This window comes from Euphorbia lathyris, chromosome 5 (assembly GCF_963576675.1).
Source record: "Euphorbia lathyris chromosome 5, ddEupLath1.1, whole genome shotgun sequence".
Lineage (NCBI taxonomy): Eukaryota > Viridiplantae > Streptophyta > Magnoliopsida > Malpighiales > Euphorbiaceae > Euphorbia > Euphorbia lathyris.
Window position 1 is genome coordinate 69,283,581 of NC_088914.1, and position 14,538 is coordinate 69,298,118.

At 37.5% G+C, this 14,538-nt stretch overlaps 2 protein-coding genes across 3 annotated transcripts; one reads left to right on the top strand and one right to left on the bottom strand.

The window, feature by feature from the left end:
• Nucleotides 1-342: 342 nt before the first annotated feature.
• LOC136229454 (calcium-transporting ATPase 2, plasma membrane-type) lies at nucleotides 343-5,575 on the top strand. The gene is made up of 7 exons (XM_066018251.1): nucleotides 343-795; nucleotides 1,906-1,960; nucleotides 2,055-4,003; nucleotides 4,083-4,241; nucleotides 4,345-4,516; nucleotides 4,607-4,905; nucleotides 4,998-5,575. The coding sequence occupies exons 1-7, from the start codon at nucleotides 622-624 to the stop codon at nucleotides 5,235-5,237; spliced, it is 3,048 nt and encodes a 1,015-aa protein (XP_065874323.1). The 5' UTR covers nucleotides 343-621; the 3' UTR covers nucleotides 5,238-5,575.
• A 2,413-nt stretch (nucleotides 5,576-7,988) lies between these two features.
• LOC136231264 (uncharacterized) lies at nucleotides 7,989-14,059 on the bottom strand. Of its 2 annotated transcripts, none has more exons than XM_066020590.1 (5): nucleotides 12,940-14,059; nucleotides 11,850-12,314; nucleotides 10,669-11,730; nucleotides 9,336-9,405; nucleotides 7,989-9,038 (listed from the first exon to the last, which is right to left on the bottom strand). In XM_066020590.1, exons 1-5 carry the CDS (start codon nucleotides 14,008-14,010, stop codon nucleotides 8,044-8,046), a joined length of 3,663 nt encoding a protein of 1,220 aa, XP_065876662.1. In that variant the 5' UTR covers nucleotides 14,011-14,059; the 3' UTR covers nucleotides 7,989-8,043. The 2 variants fall into 2 exon arrangements, with proteins under 2 accessions (XP_065876662.1, XP_065876661.1); XM_066020589.1 differs by having other exon boundaries at nucleotides 9,255-9,405.
• Between the last annotated feature and the right edge of the window lie 479 nt (nucleotides 14,060-14,538).

Consider the following 14,538-nt stretch of genomic DNA (forward strand, 5'->3'; position numbering starts at 1 on the left):
AAAAATGAAAAAGCGACAAAGTTTATTTTATGTAATTATGTTTTAAGCATTAATAAGCAGTCAACGTCATATCATGCAAATGCAAATTATTTAAAATGATCACAAAAAAGCAGACTATATATATAATTGATGTGTACTTTTTTTTTTTTTTTTTTCAATCTTATGTTGCGCGTACACACCGCGTAGCGACCTTGACCAGTAACTTTCGGGCGGGCGTCAAAAAACTCACAGAATAAACAATTAATTAATCAAAATAAAAAATAATAAGCTAAATAAAAGTTTACTAGAAACGAGGCTTGACTCAGCCAAAAACAGTTAGAAAACAAGAAATGAGGGATGAGTGTCGAGCAGCCAGTAATGGTCGCGCTTTTGCCATTTCTTCTTCCTCTAGTTCCCTATTTTGTTGCTCTTTTTTTCATTCAATTCCAAAACATATAGCACTAGTTAAAGCTAATTAAACCAATGCTTCCTTTTTCTAATTTCACCTACTCTCTTCCCCTCATGTTCCCGGAAATGACCATAGAAACTTCCTAGTTTGGCGCTCACAAGGAAATTTCTATCCCATTGTTCTTTTGTCTATAAATCTTTGAAGTTGGAGGAGTTTCTGTTTCTATTTTGAACATGGAGAACTTTTTGAATCAGAATTTTGATGTGCAACCCAAGCATTCGTCGGAGGAAACTTTGCAGAAATGGAGGAAGTTATGTGGTGTCGTCAAGAATCCGAAGAGAAGGTTTCGTTTCACTGCCAACCTCTCCAAGAGATACGAGGCTGCTGCGATGAGGAAGACCAATCAGGTATAGTGTTTGTTTTATTCAGCTTCATTCTGGATGACTAATCGAAAGGAATTTATTGTTAACTGTAACGGTCTTTACGACCTAGACTGGATTTAGAATTCTTTCATACTCTAAAGGAATTTTGTTGATTTGGTTTCATCTTTCATTTTTGTTTGAAGACGGGGTGAAGTAGGTTCTAGTTGTTCCCGACTTACTAATCTGAGCATAGATTAAATTTTATTATATATATACAAATTTGATTGTCAAGTTTCTACTGGATTTTGAGAGGGCAATCAGTGTGCTACATGCTCTTCATTTATTGATATTAAGTGTTGTGAGAGCCCTGCTTTTATGAAGTTGATCTTCACATGAAAAAAAAGCGAGAAGGAACAAAAAAATCTTATATACTCCTACTTCATAGTGAGGGCTTACCATAGTCTTATCCTTCATCTGAAATTTCTTTCTGTTATTTTATTTTCACATGAGAATTGTTAGATTGATTTCCATGTTTATATGTCACATTGTGAATAAAATGAAACTTATTTGCTGCTTGCTATTTGCTTATATCTTCTCCTTACGTTAAAGTACTAGAAGAATTAATTGTGTGCATGAACTGAAGGGCGACTGTTTCTAAAAGTAATCCTCCGTGGATAATTATTACCATCAACTTTTGAAGGACTTATCTAATATTCAGAAAATACGAATGAGTAATTTATTGGAGGTTTTTTATAGCATTATATAACAATATCATATAGTGAATATAGAATGCCAATGCAATGCCATTGGAACTATATACTCCATTATCTTTTCATGCATAATCTGCATAGGTAGCTATTGAAAATGCTTAAATCTGATGCATGCAGTCTCTTTCCATCAGAAAACCTTTCTTCAGTTCCTTATCATTCTCCAAATATAATGAAAATCATTCTTGATGAAATCTTTTCATTGATTGCTGAAGTACTTCTTTATCTGAGTATGGACTTGTCTTTTTCTGGGAATTGGTTGACTGCTTCGTCCTTTCCTGTGATTATGGTAATAAACTTTCAAATGGATGTCAATGTGACCTGCAAAAGAACTAAATAATAATGGTTTCAGTGAAAGGTCTTACTTTCTTTTATGTTGAATATGTAGGAGAAATTAAGGATTGCGGTTCTGGTATCCAAAGCTGCATTTCAATTCATACAAGGTGAGTTTCTCTAGAGTATTATAACTTAGAGCTGTTTACACCATGGTCACTTTTAACTGACCACTAAAAGTTTAATCACGGTATATGTTTGCAGGTGTAACCCCAAGTGATTATACCGTACCTGAAGAAGTCAAGGCAGCAGGTTTTGATATATGTGCTGAAGAGTTAGGCTCAATTGTGGAAGGCCATGATTTGAAGAAGCTAAAGTCTCATGGTGGGGCGAATGGTATTGCAGAAAAGCTCTGCACTTCAGTCAGCAATGGGCTTTCTACAGATAACGATCAACTGATTCGGCGACAAGAGGTTTTTGGAATAAATAAATTTGCAGAGGCTGAAATTCGGAGTTTTTGGGTATATGTTTGGGAAGCCCTTCAGGACATGACGCTAATGATTCTTGGGGTGTGTGCTTTTGTGTCTTTACTAGTTGGCATAGCAACCGAGGGATGGCCATCAGGGGCTCATGATGGTCTTGGCATTGTTGCAAGTATTTTGTTGGTTGTGTTTGTCACAGCAACAAGTGATTATCGTCAATCATTGCAATTCAGGGATCTGGACAAAGAGAAAAAGAAGATAACTGTTCAGGTCACAAGAAATGCATTTAGACAGAAGCTGTCGATTTACGATTTGCTTCCTGGTGACATTGTTCATCTTGCTATTGGAGACCAAGTCCCTGCAGATGGGCTTTTTGTTTCAGGATTTTCTGTATTAATTGACGAATCCAGTTTAACTGGGGAAAGTGAGCCAGTAGTGGTGAACTCAGAAAGTCCTTGTATGCTGTCTGGAACTAAGGTCCAAGATGGATCATGCAAAATGATTATTACTACTGTTGGGATGAGGACTCAATGGGGTAAATTAATGGCAACCCTCAGTGAAGGAGGAGATGATGAAACCCCCTTGCAGGTGAAACTGAATGGAGTGGCAACCATTATTGGAAAGATAGGCCTTGCATTTGCTGTAGTGACTTTTGCAGTTTTGGTGCAAGGGCTATTTAACCGAAAGTGGCAGACAAGATCCTATTTTAATTGGTCAGGAGATGAGGCATTAGAGCTTCTAGAATACTTTGCAGTTGCAGTTACAATTGTTGTTGTTGCAGTTCCGGAGGGGCTTCCGTTGGCTGTGACACTGAGCCTTGCCTTTGCCATGAAAAAGATGATGAACGATAAAGCCCTTGTTCGACATTTGGCAGCTTGTGAGACAATGGGATCAGCAACAACAATCTGTAGTGACAAAACTGGGACACTAACAACTAATCATATGACTGTTGTGAAATCATGTATTTGCACAAATGTCAACGATTTGAGCCAGCCTGATAGCACTTCAAGCTTGTGCTCTGAAATACCTGATTCTGCTATGAAAATTCTGAGACAATCAATATTTAACAACACTGGAGGTGAAGTTGTGGTTAATAAAGGAGGCAAACGAGAGATACTGGGAACACCAACTGAGAGTGCTATATTGGAGTTTGCCTTGTCTCTAGGTGGAAATTTTCAAGCAGAGCGAGAAGCAGTCAAACTTGTTAAAGTTGAGCCTTTCAACTCCACAAAGAAGCGAATGGGGGTAGTGGTGGAGCTTCCTGAAGGAGGTTTGCGTGCCCATACTAAAGGTGCTTCAGAAATTGTTTTGGCTTGCTGTGACAAACTGATCAATGCAAAAGGTGAAGTTGTTGCCCTTGATGAAGGATCAATTAAACATCTCAATGTCACAATTGATCAGTTTGCCATTGAGGCTCTTAGAACTCTATGTATCGCCTACATGGACATGGCAACTGGATTTTCCCCTAATGATCCTATTCCAGCTTCTGGATTCACTTGTTTAGGAATTGTGGGTATAAAAGACCCTGTTCGTCCTGGTGTCAAGGAGTCTGTCGCTGTTTGTCGTGCAGCTGGTATCACTGTGCGAATGGTCACAGGAGACAATATCAACACTGCTAAAGCTATAGCTAGGGAATGTGGGATTCTTACTGATGATGGCATAGCAATTGAAGGTCCAGTTTTCAGAGAGAAGAAAGAGGAAGAAATGCTGCAGTTAATTCCCAAAATTCAGGTGTTATTTACTTCCTAATTTTCTGAATATACTCAGAAAAATTATTTTGAGCTGGTACTGAAAGACAATTCATTGGCAGGTGATGGCTCGTTCTTCACCTCTGGATAAGCATACACTCGTGAGACATTTGCGAACATCCTTAGGTGAAGTTGTTGCAGTGACTGGTGATGGAACCAATGATGCCCCTGCTCTTCATGAAGCAGATATTGGTCTAGCAATGGGGATTGCTGGAACTGAGGTGAGTTGATCATGTCCAAACTTACTGCATATGTGGTATAGGTGGCATTATAACTAAGAAAAAAACAAGTGCTTCGGTTAACTTGTTGATTTTCAAATTTTAGGTGGCTAAAGAGAGTGCTGATGTCATAATTCTGGATGATAATTTCTCTACTATTGTAACGGTGGCCAAATGGGGACGTTCTGTTTACATAAATATTCAAAAATTTGTACAGTTCCAGCTGACTGTTAATGTCGTTGCGTTGATTGTGAACTTCTCTTCAGCTTGTTTAACAGGTAAGAAAGTCCCTGTACTTGCTGCATTATTAGTCCTATGATTTCGTCAATCTAATACTGACTCTTTTTATTCGAAACCAACTTCTACAGGGAGTGCCCCCCTCACTGCTGTTCAGCTTTTATGGGTGAATATGATCATGGACACACTAGGAGCTCTTGCACTAGCAACAGAGCCGCCAAACAACGAATTAATGAAGCGCATGCCTGTTGGAAGGAAAGGCAATTTTATCAGTAATGTCATGTGGCGAAATATCATGGGCCAGTCCTTGTATCAGTTCATTGTAATATGGTATCTTCAGGCAAAAGGGAGAGAAATCTTTCATCTTGACGGCCCAAATGCTGGTTTAGTCCTGAATACTATTATATTCAACTCATTTGTGTTTTGTCAGGTAACGTTTTTCAGTATCTATCAGACTATCAATGATATTTTGATGCTATGCTTCTTTCATCTTACTAAGAAGCATTATATTGCATCTTGCAGGCTTTCAACGAGATAAGCTCGCGAGAGATGGAGGAAATCAACGTGTTCAAAGGCATTTTGGACAACTACGTATTCGTTAGCGTCCTTGGCTCCACTGTGTTTTTCCAGATCATAATTGTGGAGTTCTTTGGTACATTTGCTAACACGACACCTCTCTCTCTCTTTCAATGGTTCTTTAGTGTACTCATTGGATTTCTAGGCATGCCAATTGCTGCCAGTTTAAAGATGATCCCAGTATGAGAGATGCTATGCTGTCTTTGAATTGCATCTACACGTTTGTTTTGGAAATTGGCTTTAAAGATTCCCTTAAAATGAGAGAATGTTGCACAGGAGAAGTTCTCTCGGCTTGTCGTAAAGACGAGAGGAAGGAAAGAGGATTTGCAGAAGAGTTTTCCAAGATTAAGGGTTTAGTAATTTTTCTTCATTTTAGTGTTTCATAATGATGGTAATTTTTCATGATTCTTGTAGATGAAAAGATCCAAGTTTGGAGGATCTGTGCTCATACTCTAATTTTCAGTCATGTAAAGCAACTTTGTTGTTATGACTTTAATGTAGTTATATTCTTCGATTTTTTTTAACTGTTTGACTCATCTTTCATATTTTCATAGCTTAGATTCTATCATTAAAGACCAAAGCGAAAATGTTCATGTCTTAACTAATACACAGCTGAATTCCAAATGTTGGCTTAAGCTGAGATTATTTGCTGCATTCCATAAATGTGTATGTGGATCATCTTAAAATGTAAATTAAGAAAAAAACTCATCATTTAAATATTTCTTAGGGGTGACAATTATCGTGTTAGTGTCGTGTTAATTATCGGGTTAGTATCAAATAAATCAAGGGAAAATTACAAAACTGGGTCAAATGGGAGACCCATTTACATATTAAACCCATATCTAGACTGATTTTGTGTGACTTTCCAAAAATACCCCTGACCTTCCCACTTCCACCACTTGCGAATTGTCGCTCCCTCTATCTCCTTGGTTATGCGAAAAGTTGCTCCAGCATTAATGATTTCAAGACTTTTGATCTTCCTTTCTTCCTTTAAATTGCACGAAATCTGCACCATTTAGTCAAAATCATAATGAATTTCTCCTTTTCATCTCTTCATCTCTTGATTCTGCAACTTCCCAACCCTAGAAAACGAGTAAATGGTTTTTCATCTTCATGTTCGTTGCTTGGTTTCTTTCTTCTTGTTACCATCAAAGAAATGGTTTTTCTACATTATTTCCTTCGTTCTTCCCATGTTATCATATTGTTATTGTCGCTTTTGGGGGTGAAAGGGGCGAAAAATGTAAGTATCTGTTTGTTTTTTCTGCGTTTTTTCATGAATTCACTTCGCAATCGATGGTTTCGCTAAACTTTGCGAAGAGAACGAGCCTGGAAAGTAATGATCTACTTCGTGAATTGATGATTTCGCGAAGTTCTGCGAAGAGAAAGAGTCTGAAACCTATGGATCTACCTCGCGAATCGATTAGTTCGCGAAGTCTGCGAATAGATCCTCACGTTTCAGACCTCGCAGACTTCGCGAAAAAATTGATATGCGAGGTAAAATCACCTCTTCCCCTGCACATTTACATTCGCATGCTTCGCTAATTTTCATTTCGCGAAGCCAAAATCGTCTTTTTTCCTAACTAACACGGTTAATTTTTTCTGTAGATGGTTGAATACGTAACATCCCTTTCTGGAAGACGGCGTACTGGGCTGCAGGGGAGATGATTTTCCTTCCTGTATAGGGATGAACTTCCTCAAGATTGACACATTCACTCCTGAAATGATTCGTTAAGAGAGGTTGTGTCAATCTCGGGGTGCACCATGGGACACGTCCATCCTATGGTGCCAATCTTCAAAGTGGACCTAACTTAATCCGGTGCCAATTTTGAAGCGGATGCGTAATCTTGGTGTGCACCGTGCGACACGTCCAGACCTTTTGGGATGGATGTGTCACATGGTGCACACCAAGATTACTCATTCGTTTAAAAATTGGTACCGGATTAGTTAGTTTCACTTTGAAATGATTAGTTAGTAGAGTTCATTGTGGCAATCTTGTTGTGAATTTTGATAATGTTATGATTTGAATGTTGTTATTGTGGCAATCTTGTTGTAAATTTTGATAATGTTATGATTTTAATGTTCGAATCCGTTGTTGTTTGCCAATTTTTGTTATATACCACTTCGCGTATTAGCTTCAAATCATATCCAGCATTCGCATATGCGAACTAAATTCATCAAGCAAAACAAACTTCAGCTTCGCAGGCTTCGCATATGCGAACTAAATTCATTAAGTAAATTAAAACATTAACTTCGCAGGCTTCGCATATGGGTGAATATGCGAAGTCAGACGGGATGGGGCGAGCTCCGCGTAAATATTGAGGGTATTTTTAGAAAGTCACACAAAATCAGTCTAGATATGTAGTAGAATTAGTAAATGGGTTTAATATGTAAATGGGCCTCCCATTTGACCCAGTTTTGTAATTTTCCCATAAATCAATTGTAACCTAACCTGAAAAATCTATCATAATCATGTCAACCTAAATGAGTTAATGCCGATTTCGTGTCGGTTCTCAGGTCATCTAATTTTACTATTTCTCTATGTTTATGGTGATATTTAAAAATATAGGAGTATATGATAATATTTCTAAATATTATGTCATTTTTAGATTAACATGTTAACAATAACCATCAAATGCACTGATTGGGTTCATGTAATGATATAAGATTTTCAAGTTATTAGCTCAACCCTTATACAACCTAAAAATTTACATTTAAATTTTCGTATCAACCCAAAAATGAAACATTATCTATTAAACAAAATCCAAACACAAATTTATGTATTTCGTGTCGGTGTAATTGGATCATGTGTCAACCAACATTTCAGTGGTTAATATGAAGGATGCAAAAACTATTGCTAGGCAATGCGGAATGTGGCTAATGAGGTGTTAATATACTCTCACTTAGGCCTGTATTATAATTTATATAACCAAAGATAAATAAGATAATTTTTTCTGTATAAGCAGAGAAGAAGAAAGAATATTGTTTTAAATCTCTACAAGTTAATCTCTTCTTCCATCACTGTAAACCTCCCAGTTTCATAAACATGGTACAACCAAACAGGTTCAAGCAACACTCTGGCACTATGTAACTTCTGTCTTTCAACTTCATTATTTTCTTCTTCAATTTCTCTCTCAATCTGAGGGTAAATGTCCGGCAGAGAACTCAGCATCAAATCGAGCTCGTTCCACTCCTTGTCATCTGCCTCAACTAGCTTTACACAGACAAAGTGTATGATTCCCAATACCAATCCGAAATCCTTCCTTTCCAGCCCGACAACTGAATGCGTTAAGAACATCACGCCAACTGCATCAAGCACGTTCCGACAACCTTTCAACAGCGAAAGCATCAATTCTATAAAACCTTTAAACACAAGAAACTCCTCTGCTTCTAAAACTGTATCATCCTCCTCATCTGAACTAACTTTTCTTACTTCAGACAACTCAATCTTTGCTAAAATCAAAGGCCACGACGGAAAATGACGCTTCAGATGGGATAGAGTTGTCGAGTATGTGTTTTCTACTGAAGCATGTTTAAGTATGCATCCAGATCCCAATGCGAGAATCAGATCAGGGAGCCAAGGTTTTGCTGCTGCAGCGAGGCGTGCAGCTAAACTAGAGCCCAAGTACAGTTCAACTGAGACGATTAGATCAAGCATATCATTGGCAAGATCAAAAGCTTCTGGTGGGGATGGTGAATCTTCATTGGTATCTTTAAGAACAAGATTTAGTAACTTGGCTGCATAACTGAAGGAGCTCTTCATACACTGTATACTTTCTTTCAGATCATCCTCCTTAAATCGCATTCTTCTGCTAGATTGTTGTGCTAAGATAGAGATTACATGCTTTACATACAAGGATGCAAAGGTTAAGCACCTTCTGTGAATGTGATTGAGAAATCCCATTGCGACAGAATCGACGATGAATTTAAGGATTGCAGTAAGCATCTTCACCGTATTTGACATGATCTTCTCTTTATCATGACGAGACCCTACATAGGAGCAACTACTTTTAATTATAACTGAATTTCAGGCATTCTCGAAAAACTAACTGAATTTTATGCTAAAGTGAGGAACAATGGAACCACATTAAATGGCAGTTCAAAATTATGATCATAATCACATTTTCAAGTTATTAGTCATTATCATGCGAAATTGAACAACAGTTCACAAAGCTATGCATTCATGAAACCACATTAACCAGTTACCATTATTATTTGAGCTAGAGGAATCTATTTGAGGCTCTTTTTGCTGTTCTATATTATCGCCTCTTGGTGTGTCAGACTCACCAATGCCACCAGCTGCAAGCATCTTCTCAGTGCAGTTAAGCAGGTGGTCTGTTGTCTTATCCAACAATGTCTGGAAAAAAGCAAAAAAATTGAATAAGATATAAAATAAATAGAGAATAGAAAGAACTGTTATTTACCTCTAGTAGGAACAGATGTTTGAGAAGCTAGTAACAAATGAAGTGAACTATCAGGAATTTGCTAATTCAGAAGTTCATAATGGTTGAGTGAGTAATTGCAAGGATACAAAAATCCACTTAACTATGTGCCTACCTTTTATGTATAAAACAAAACATTTCTAGTAAAAAAAGAATATTATTGATCTGGATTTAAACTCAAAGCTCAAATTTTCAACATGGGATGAATTAAATCAGGGATCAAAGGCCGGTGAACAAACTATAATGCCAATAAGTGGAAGAAGAATATGAGGTGGGAAGAAGAGGGGAAGAGGGTTTTGATGTTGAAAAAGGGCAGTCCCTGCTAGTAAATTATAGAAGCAGCTAAAGAAAAGAAGGGAATCCCTACTTTAAGAGATGTACAAAAAGCTGTTTAGCTTCTAGTAGAATGGCAAATATTTGGAACTAACTGGTTACTTCCTAAACTTTGCTTCACCACCAGATTAGCACATCATACAAAGTAGAAATAAACGAAACCATTTTTAGCTTCAAGCAAGAGCGACCTAAAAAAAAAAAAAAAGGCGGCCCGGTCGCACTACGCGTCCCCGCTGAGCGAGGGTCCGGGGAGGGGTCCCACCACAAGGGTGTACTGGGGGCAAGCCTTCCCCTGCCAATTTATTTGGCAAGAGGCCGCTCCTAAGACTCGAACCCGCGTGACCTCTTGGTCACACGACAACAACGTTTACCGTTGCGCCAAGAGCGACCTAAAATCAAAGTAAAATGTTGGTTATTTCGTTTGTACCAAAGAGTGTTGGTTATTTCTCCAGGACCAATTTGAGCAAGGGTTGTTAGTATACATACAAAGCATGGATTTTTAAGAGACGATTAAATGAATTTCAACACAATAACCAAAAATGTTGCACGGAAAGAGTACCTGGAAATAAATATGTCAAATAATTGCTTATGTTTATCAAGGGGACAATTTCTGTTGGAGATTCCATAGGACACTCAATTGGAGATACATTTTACAAGCAACTACAAGACTTTTCAAGTTTTATAAAACTAACAAACATGATATGACAAACAGTTTGAAAGTGTGGTTTGCCAACCAAGTGAATATCCATATGCCAACAAGAAATATGCATATCATCCAAATTATAGCATTTAAAAGCATTGGAAGTAAGAACTTTAATACAGAAAGGGGAAAGACAGCTACTTGCCTCCAGAGTTGATGAACGGTCAGTCCTATCATTTTCTGTGTGACCAAATTCATTCATACTCAAATTTACTTTTTGAAGAGTCATATGCAAGGCAAGAGTTGTATATGCCAGAACTGGAGTTGCGTCCACATTTTCACAACTGACACCCTGCAAAATACTAGTTTCTGAAATTACTTTTAAAGCAAGGAAAGGAATCTCTAGAGCTTGAGATTGCAATATAGCTTTCCGAAAATCCTCAGACACAAGCATATCTTTTATTTGCCAGGCTATTCCGAGAGCAATTGAATAATCATCTTCAAAATTTGATGCAGTTTTTCCTTTAATGTGTTTCCATTTAGCTGAACTTTTGACAGAGGACTTGCACTTCTTTCTCTTCCCAGGGGAAATAATCTTCTTTGGTATTTCAATCCCAAATTTAATATGGCAACGATATGCAATTTTTTGCAAAAGATTTGTTAGAGCCTCGAACATATCATCAAAACCGTCAAGAGACAGCAAAAACTTTTGGGCAGATCTCACTTCATCTTGCAATTTGACATTTGAAGATATTCCACCACAATCAGTGATTAGGTGCATACATTTTTCGACAAGTGCAGACACATCCTCTGGAGAGATAAGAGAAAAAATGTTGAGCACGGATGATTGAGCACACCCAGTAGATGCAGCAGCAAAGATGCGCTTTGCTTTTCCACCAGCAAACAAGTCTTTAAGAGCATTCTTGTAACTTGGCTCATGCACTAGGCTGTTGCAAAGATGGTTAACAGAAGCAAGTAAACCCTCAATTTGATTTGCATCCAATTTATCATGTGATAAAACTAAATCCATCAATGCTCTGATAAGCTCCATGAAAGACTCGAGTGATGCCCCCTCTAATGCAGCATATTCACAAAACCTTGCACCAGCCATCGGGGACCTTTTTATTAGTGTGATACAACGGTTGGATGCCTCTTCAGTGCTTACTTTTGAGGGAAAATATGATGGCATTAGCAATCTTGTTATCTTTTGAGCAACCTGAGATTGATCATTCGCTAGATTTGACAACAATACATCTAAACCTACAACCTGTTGATGCAAGATCAGAAAACATCCACCAAAAAGAAATTAAGAAAAAGCAATTCCAACATGAAACATGAAGAAACTACTCCTGCTAACTCAAGGTAGAAGCTTAGAATTCGCAGTACCTTATTAAATTGGAATGTTCGAATATCTCTTATAAGAAGTAGGAGATCCAATACAGCAACTCGAATGGAAAGAACAGTATCCAACATCAAATGCCCTAATCTTGGTAGAAGCACTTTCAAAATTTCGTAAGATTGTGGATTTCCAAGCAAATAAACAAGGCCATTCAACGTGGAAAGCCTAACCTCGTGGCATATATCATGTGACATGTCATCAAATATTTTTGTGAGTATCTTTGTAATGGTTGCTGGAGGTATGATTTCCCAAAACAAATGGAGAACACGGCAACAACCTTCAACTGCAACAACTCTCACATCTGGACACTCATCCATGAGCAATTTCTCTAATAAAAAGAACTGCTTATCAAGCAGTGTATCTTTAACTTCTTTAGTTGCATCAGGATCTTCAAGGGGAAACAAATCCAAAAGCAAATGTAATGCATTAAGGCGTACACTTGAATTTGCAACCTGTCAGAAAATTAAACAGCCCTTGTTCATGGCTTTCCAATCAAAACTGTCCCTGATAAACTGACATAACCAAGATACGTTTCATGCACAATTCAAGCTGAGGCTACTAAGTGATTCTAGTCAACGTATCATTACTCTTCTGATAAAAAAAAAAAAATCAGAACAATGTTTTAAAGTTTGAAGTTGATAATGGACATATGTATCTTCTAATAAAAAAAGAAAAAAGCATATCAAGTATTTAATCCAACAAAAACACATATTTGTATACCAGATATTTGTAATAGTTGCAAATCAACTAACTTAAGACTCAATGGGACAGTCAAGAACTCTATTTTGCGGCTTCATTATATTGCAAACCACTCTTATCTGGGAAGATACAAACAAAAACTCCCCAATTCCTGGACTGTATTAATATTGAATTCAAAAGGCATTATGCTGATCTCTCACATGAACCAGAAACAGTATAATGGAGCCTGTCACACAATGAATAACTAGCTTGCAATGAAATGATTAAAATTTACAAGGTCATTCAAATAATGAAAGCTGCATAACTGTCATTCGTACCAGCACAAGCAAAATCAACTCTATCTTTTAAATAATATTCCAGGTAACAGAGATGACTAACCTGCAACGAGCGAAATATCACAGGCTCAGCAAGCCGGAAAAGAAATTTCTCAACCCCATCGGTGACCCTTTGAGTAATAAAACCCCCCAAAACTCTCCTAATAGAAGCTGCAAATGCTCTTGAGTTGGCGTGAATGGCGCTGTCAATCAAAACTTGCAGAAACCCATTCTCAATCTCATCCTTAAATTCTCCTTGGAGCCCTTTCCACGCCCTGAAAAGAATCTCCCCATAAGCCTCCAAAATCGACTTCCTTCCAAATGGAATCTGAGACTTTATCATTGCCAATGCCTCCTTGAGCAACTGCAAACTCAACCCGAACATAAATGCTAGGAATCTCCTTCCATCCTCTGTTTTCAAAAATAAAGGGGCAATTACACATCGTATCAACAGCGACTTCAAGTCCTCTATGCTTTCATCTTCAAAATCAAACAGAGTGAGAGCCTCACGGAGGGCATAAACTCTATGCACATCCACTTTCTTTTTCGAGGTGAGCGATCTTGAAACCAAAAACGGAAGAGACTGAGAAATCAGCATTTCTCGACCAGGAAAATTCTCCTTCCAGTACACCTCACATAAGCTCGCTATCTCCAACAGCAAGCTCGTATCCGACTCGAATAAAAGTAAATTATCATGCAGCATCTGAACAGCAGGTAGCAAATCCGAGGAAGAAAATACCTTTTTTGGATGCGAAAGACATAAGAAAGCAATTTGAATTAGAATTTGTAGTTTCTCGACAGTTTCTTGCTTGCCACCGGTGAGATTGGGCTCCTTTTTGGGGGAATTAGGATTACTTTTCCGGGAAGACCTCCTGAGGCGCTTAGACGGAGGGGATTTCGCAGGGTCTTCCGGGGCAGCATGGGGTTTTTTAAGCAAGTCACGATAGGATATAATGTAATCGGAAATGGAACGGTGGAGAGAAGTAGGAAGGGCAGAAAAGAGAGCAGAGGAGGTAGAAATTGCATGGATTAGGGTTTTGAGAGTAGATTTTGAAGATTTAAGATTAAGTTTTGCAGCGGATGAGAGGAATTCTTCGGCTGAGGACTGCAGAGACGATCGAAGCCTCTTCTCCATGGGAGCGGGAAAATGAGGTTTCTGAGATTCCTCCGTGTGTTTTCAAAATAGAGCGAAAGAGGGAAAAAGACGAGATAGATATTGAGAAGCCGTTCTTTTCAAATTTTTAATTACACGGTAACTTTGATAGTCATAAATAATTATAGATTTTACGAAAATATTTGAATTTTTTTAAAATACTGTACAATATAATTTTTAAATTTATTTTCATAATTTGATTTTTATTGGTAAGTGTTAAACGATGTACATATGAAGTGTAGATGAAAATATTCTTTATTGGAATTACAGTTTGAAGAATTATTTTTTAAATTAACATAACTTATCCATGTTATGTTATGGGTAAATTTGATCTTTCTTGCTAATATTAAAGTAAAATTGTATCTTTTTAAGCCTTAATGTAAAATTGTTTTTGGCTGTCAATGTTCAGAGTATTCTTTTATTTCTAATTATATTGACAGTTTTCGTTCAAATGATATACATCAACAATCCTAAAATACCTTACATTGATGCATTATACTTAGACCTGTT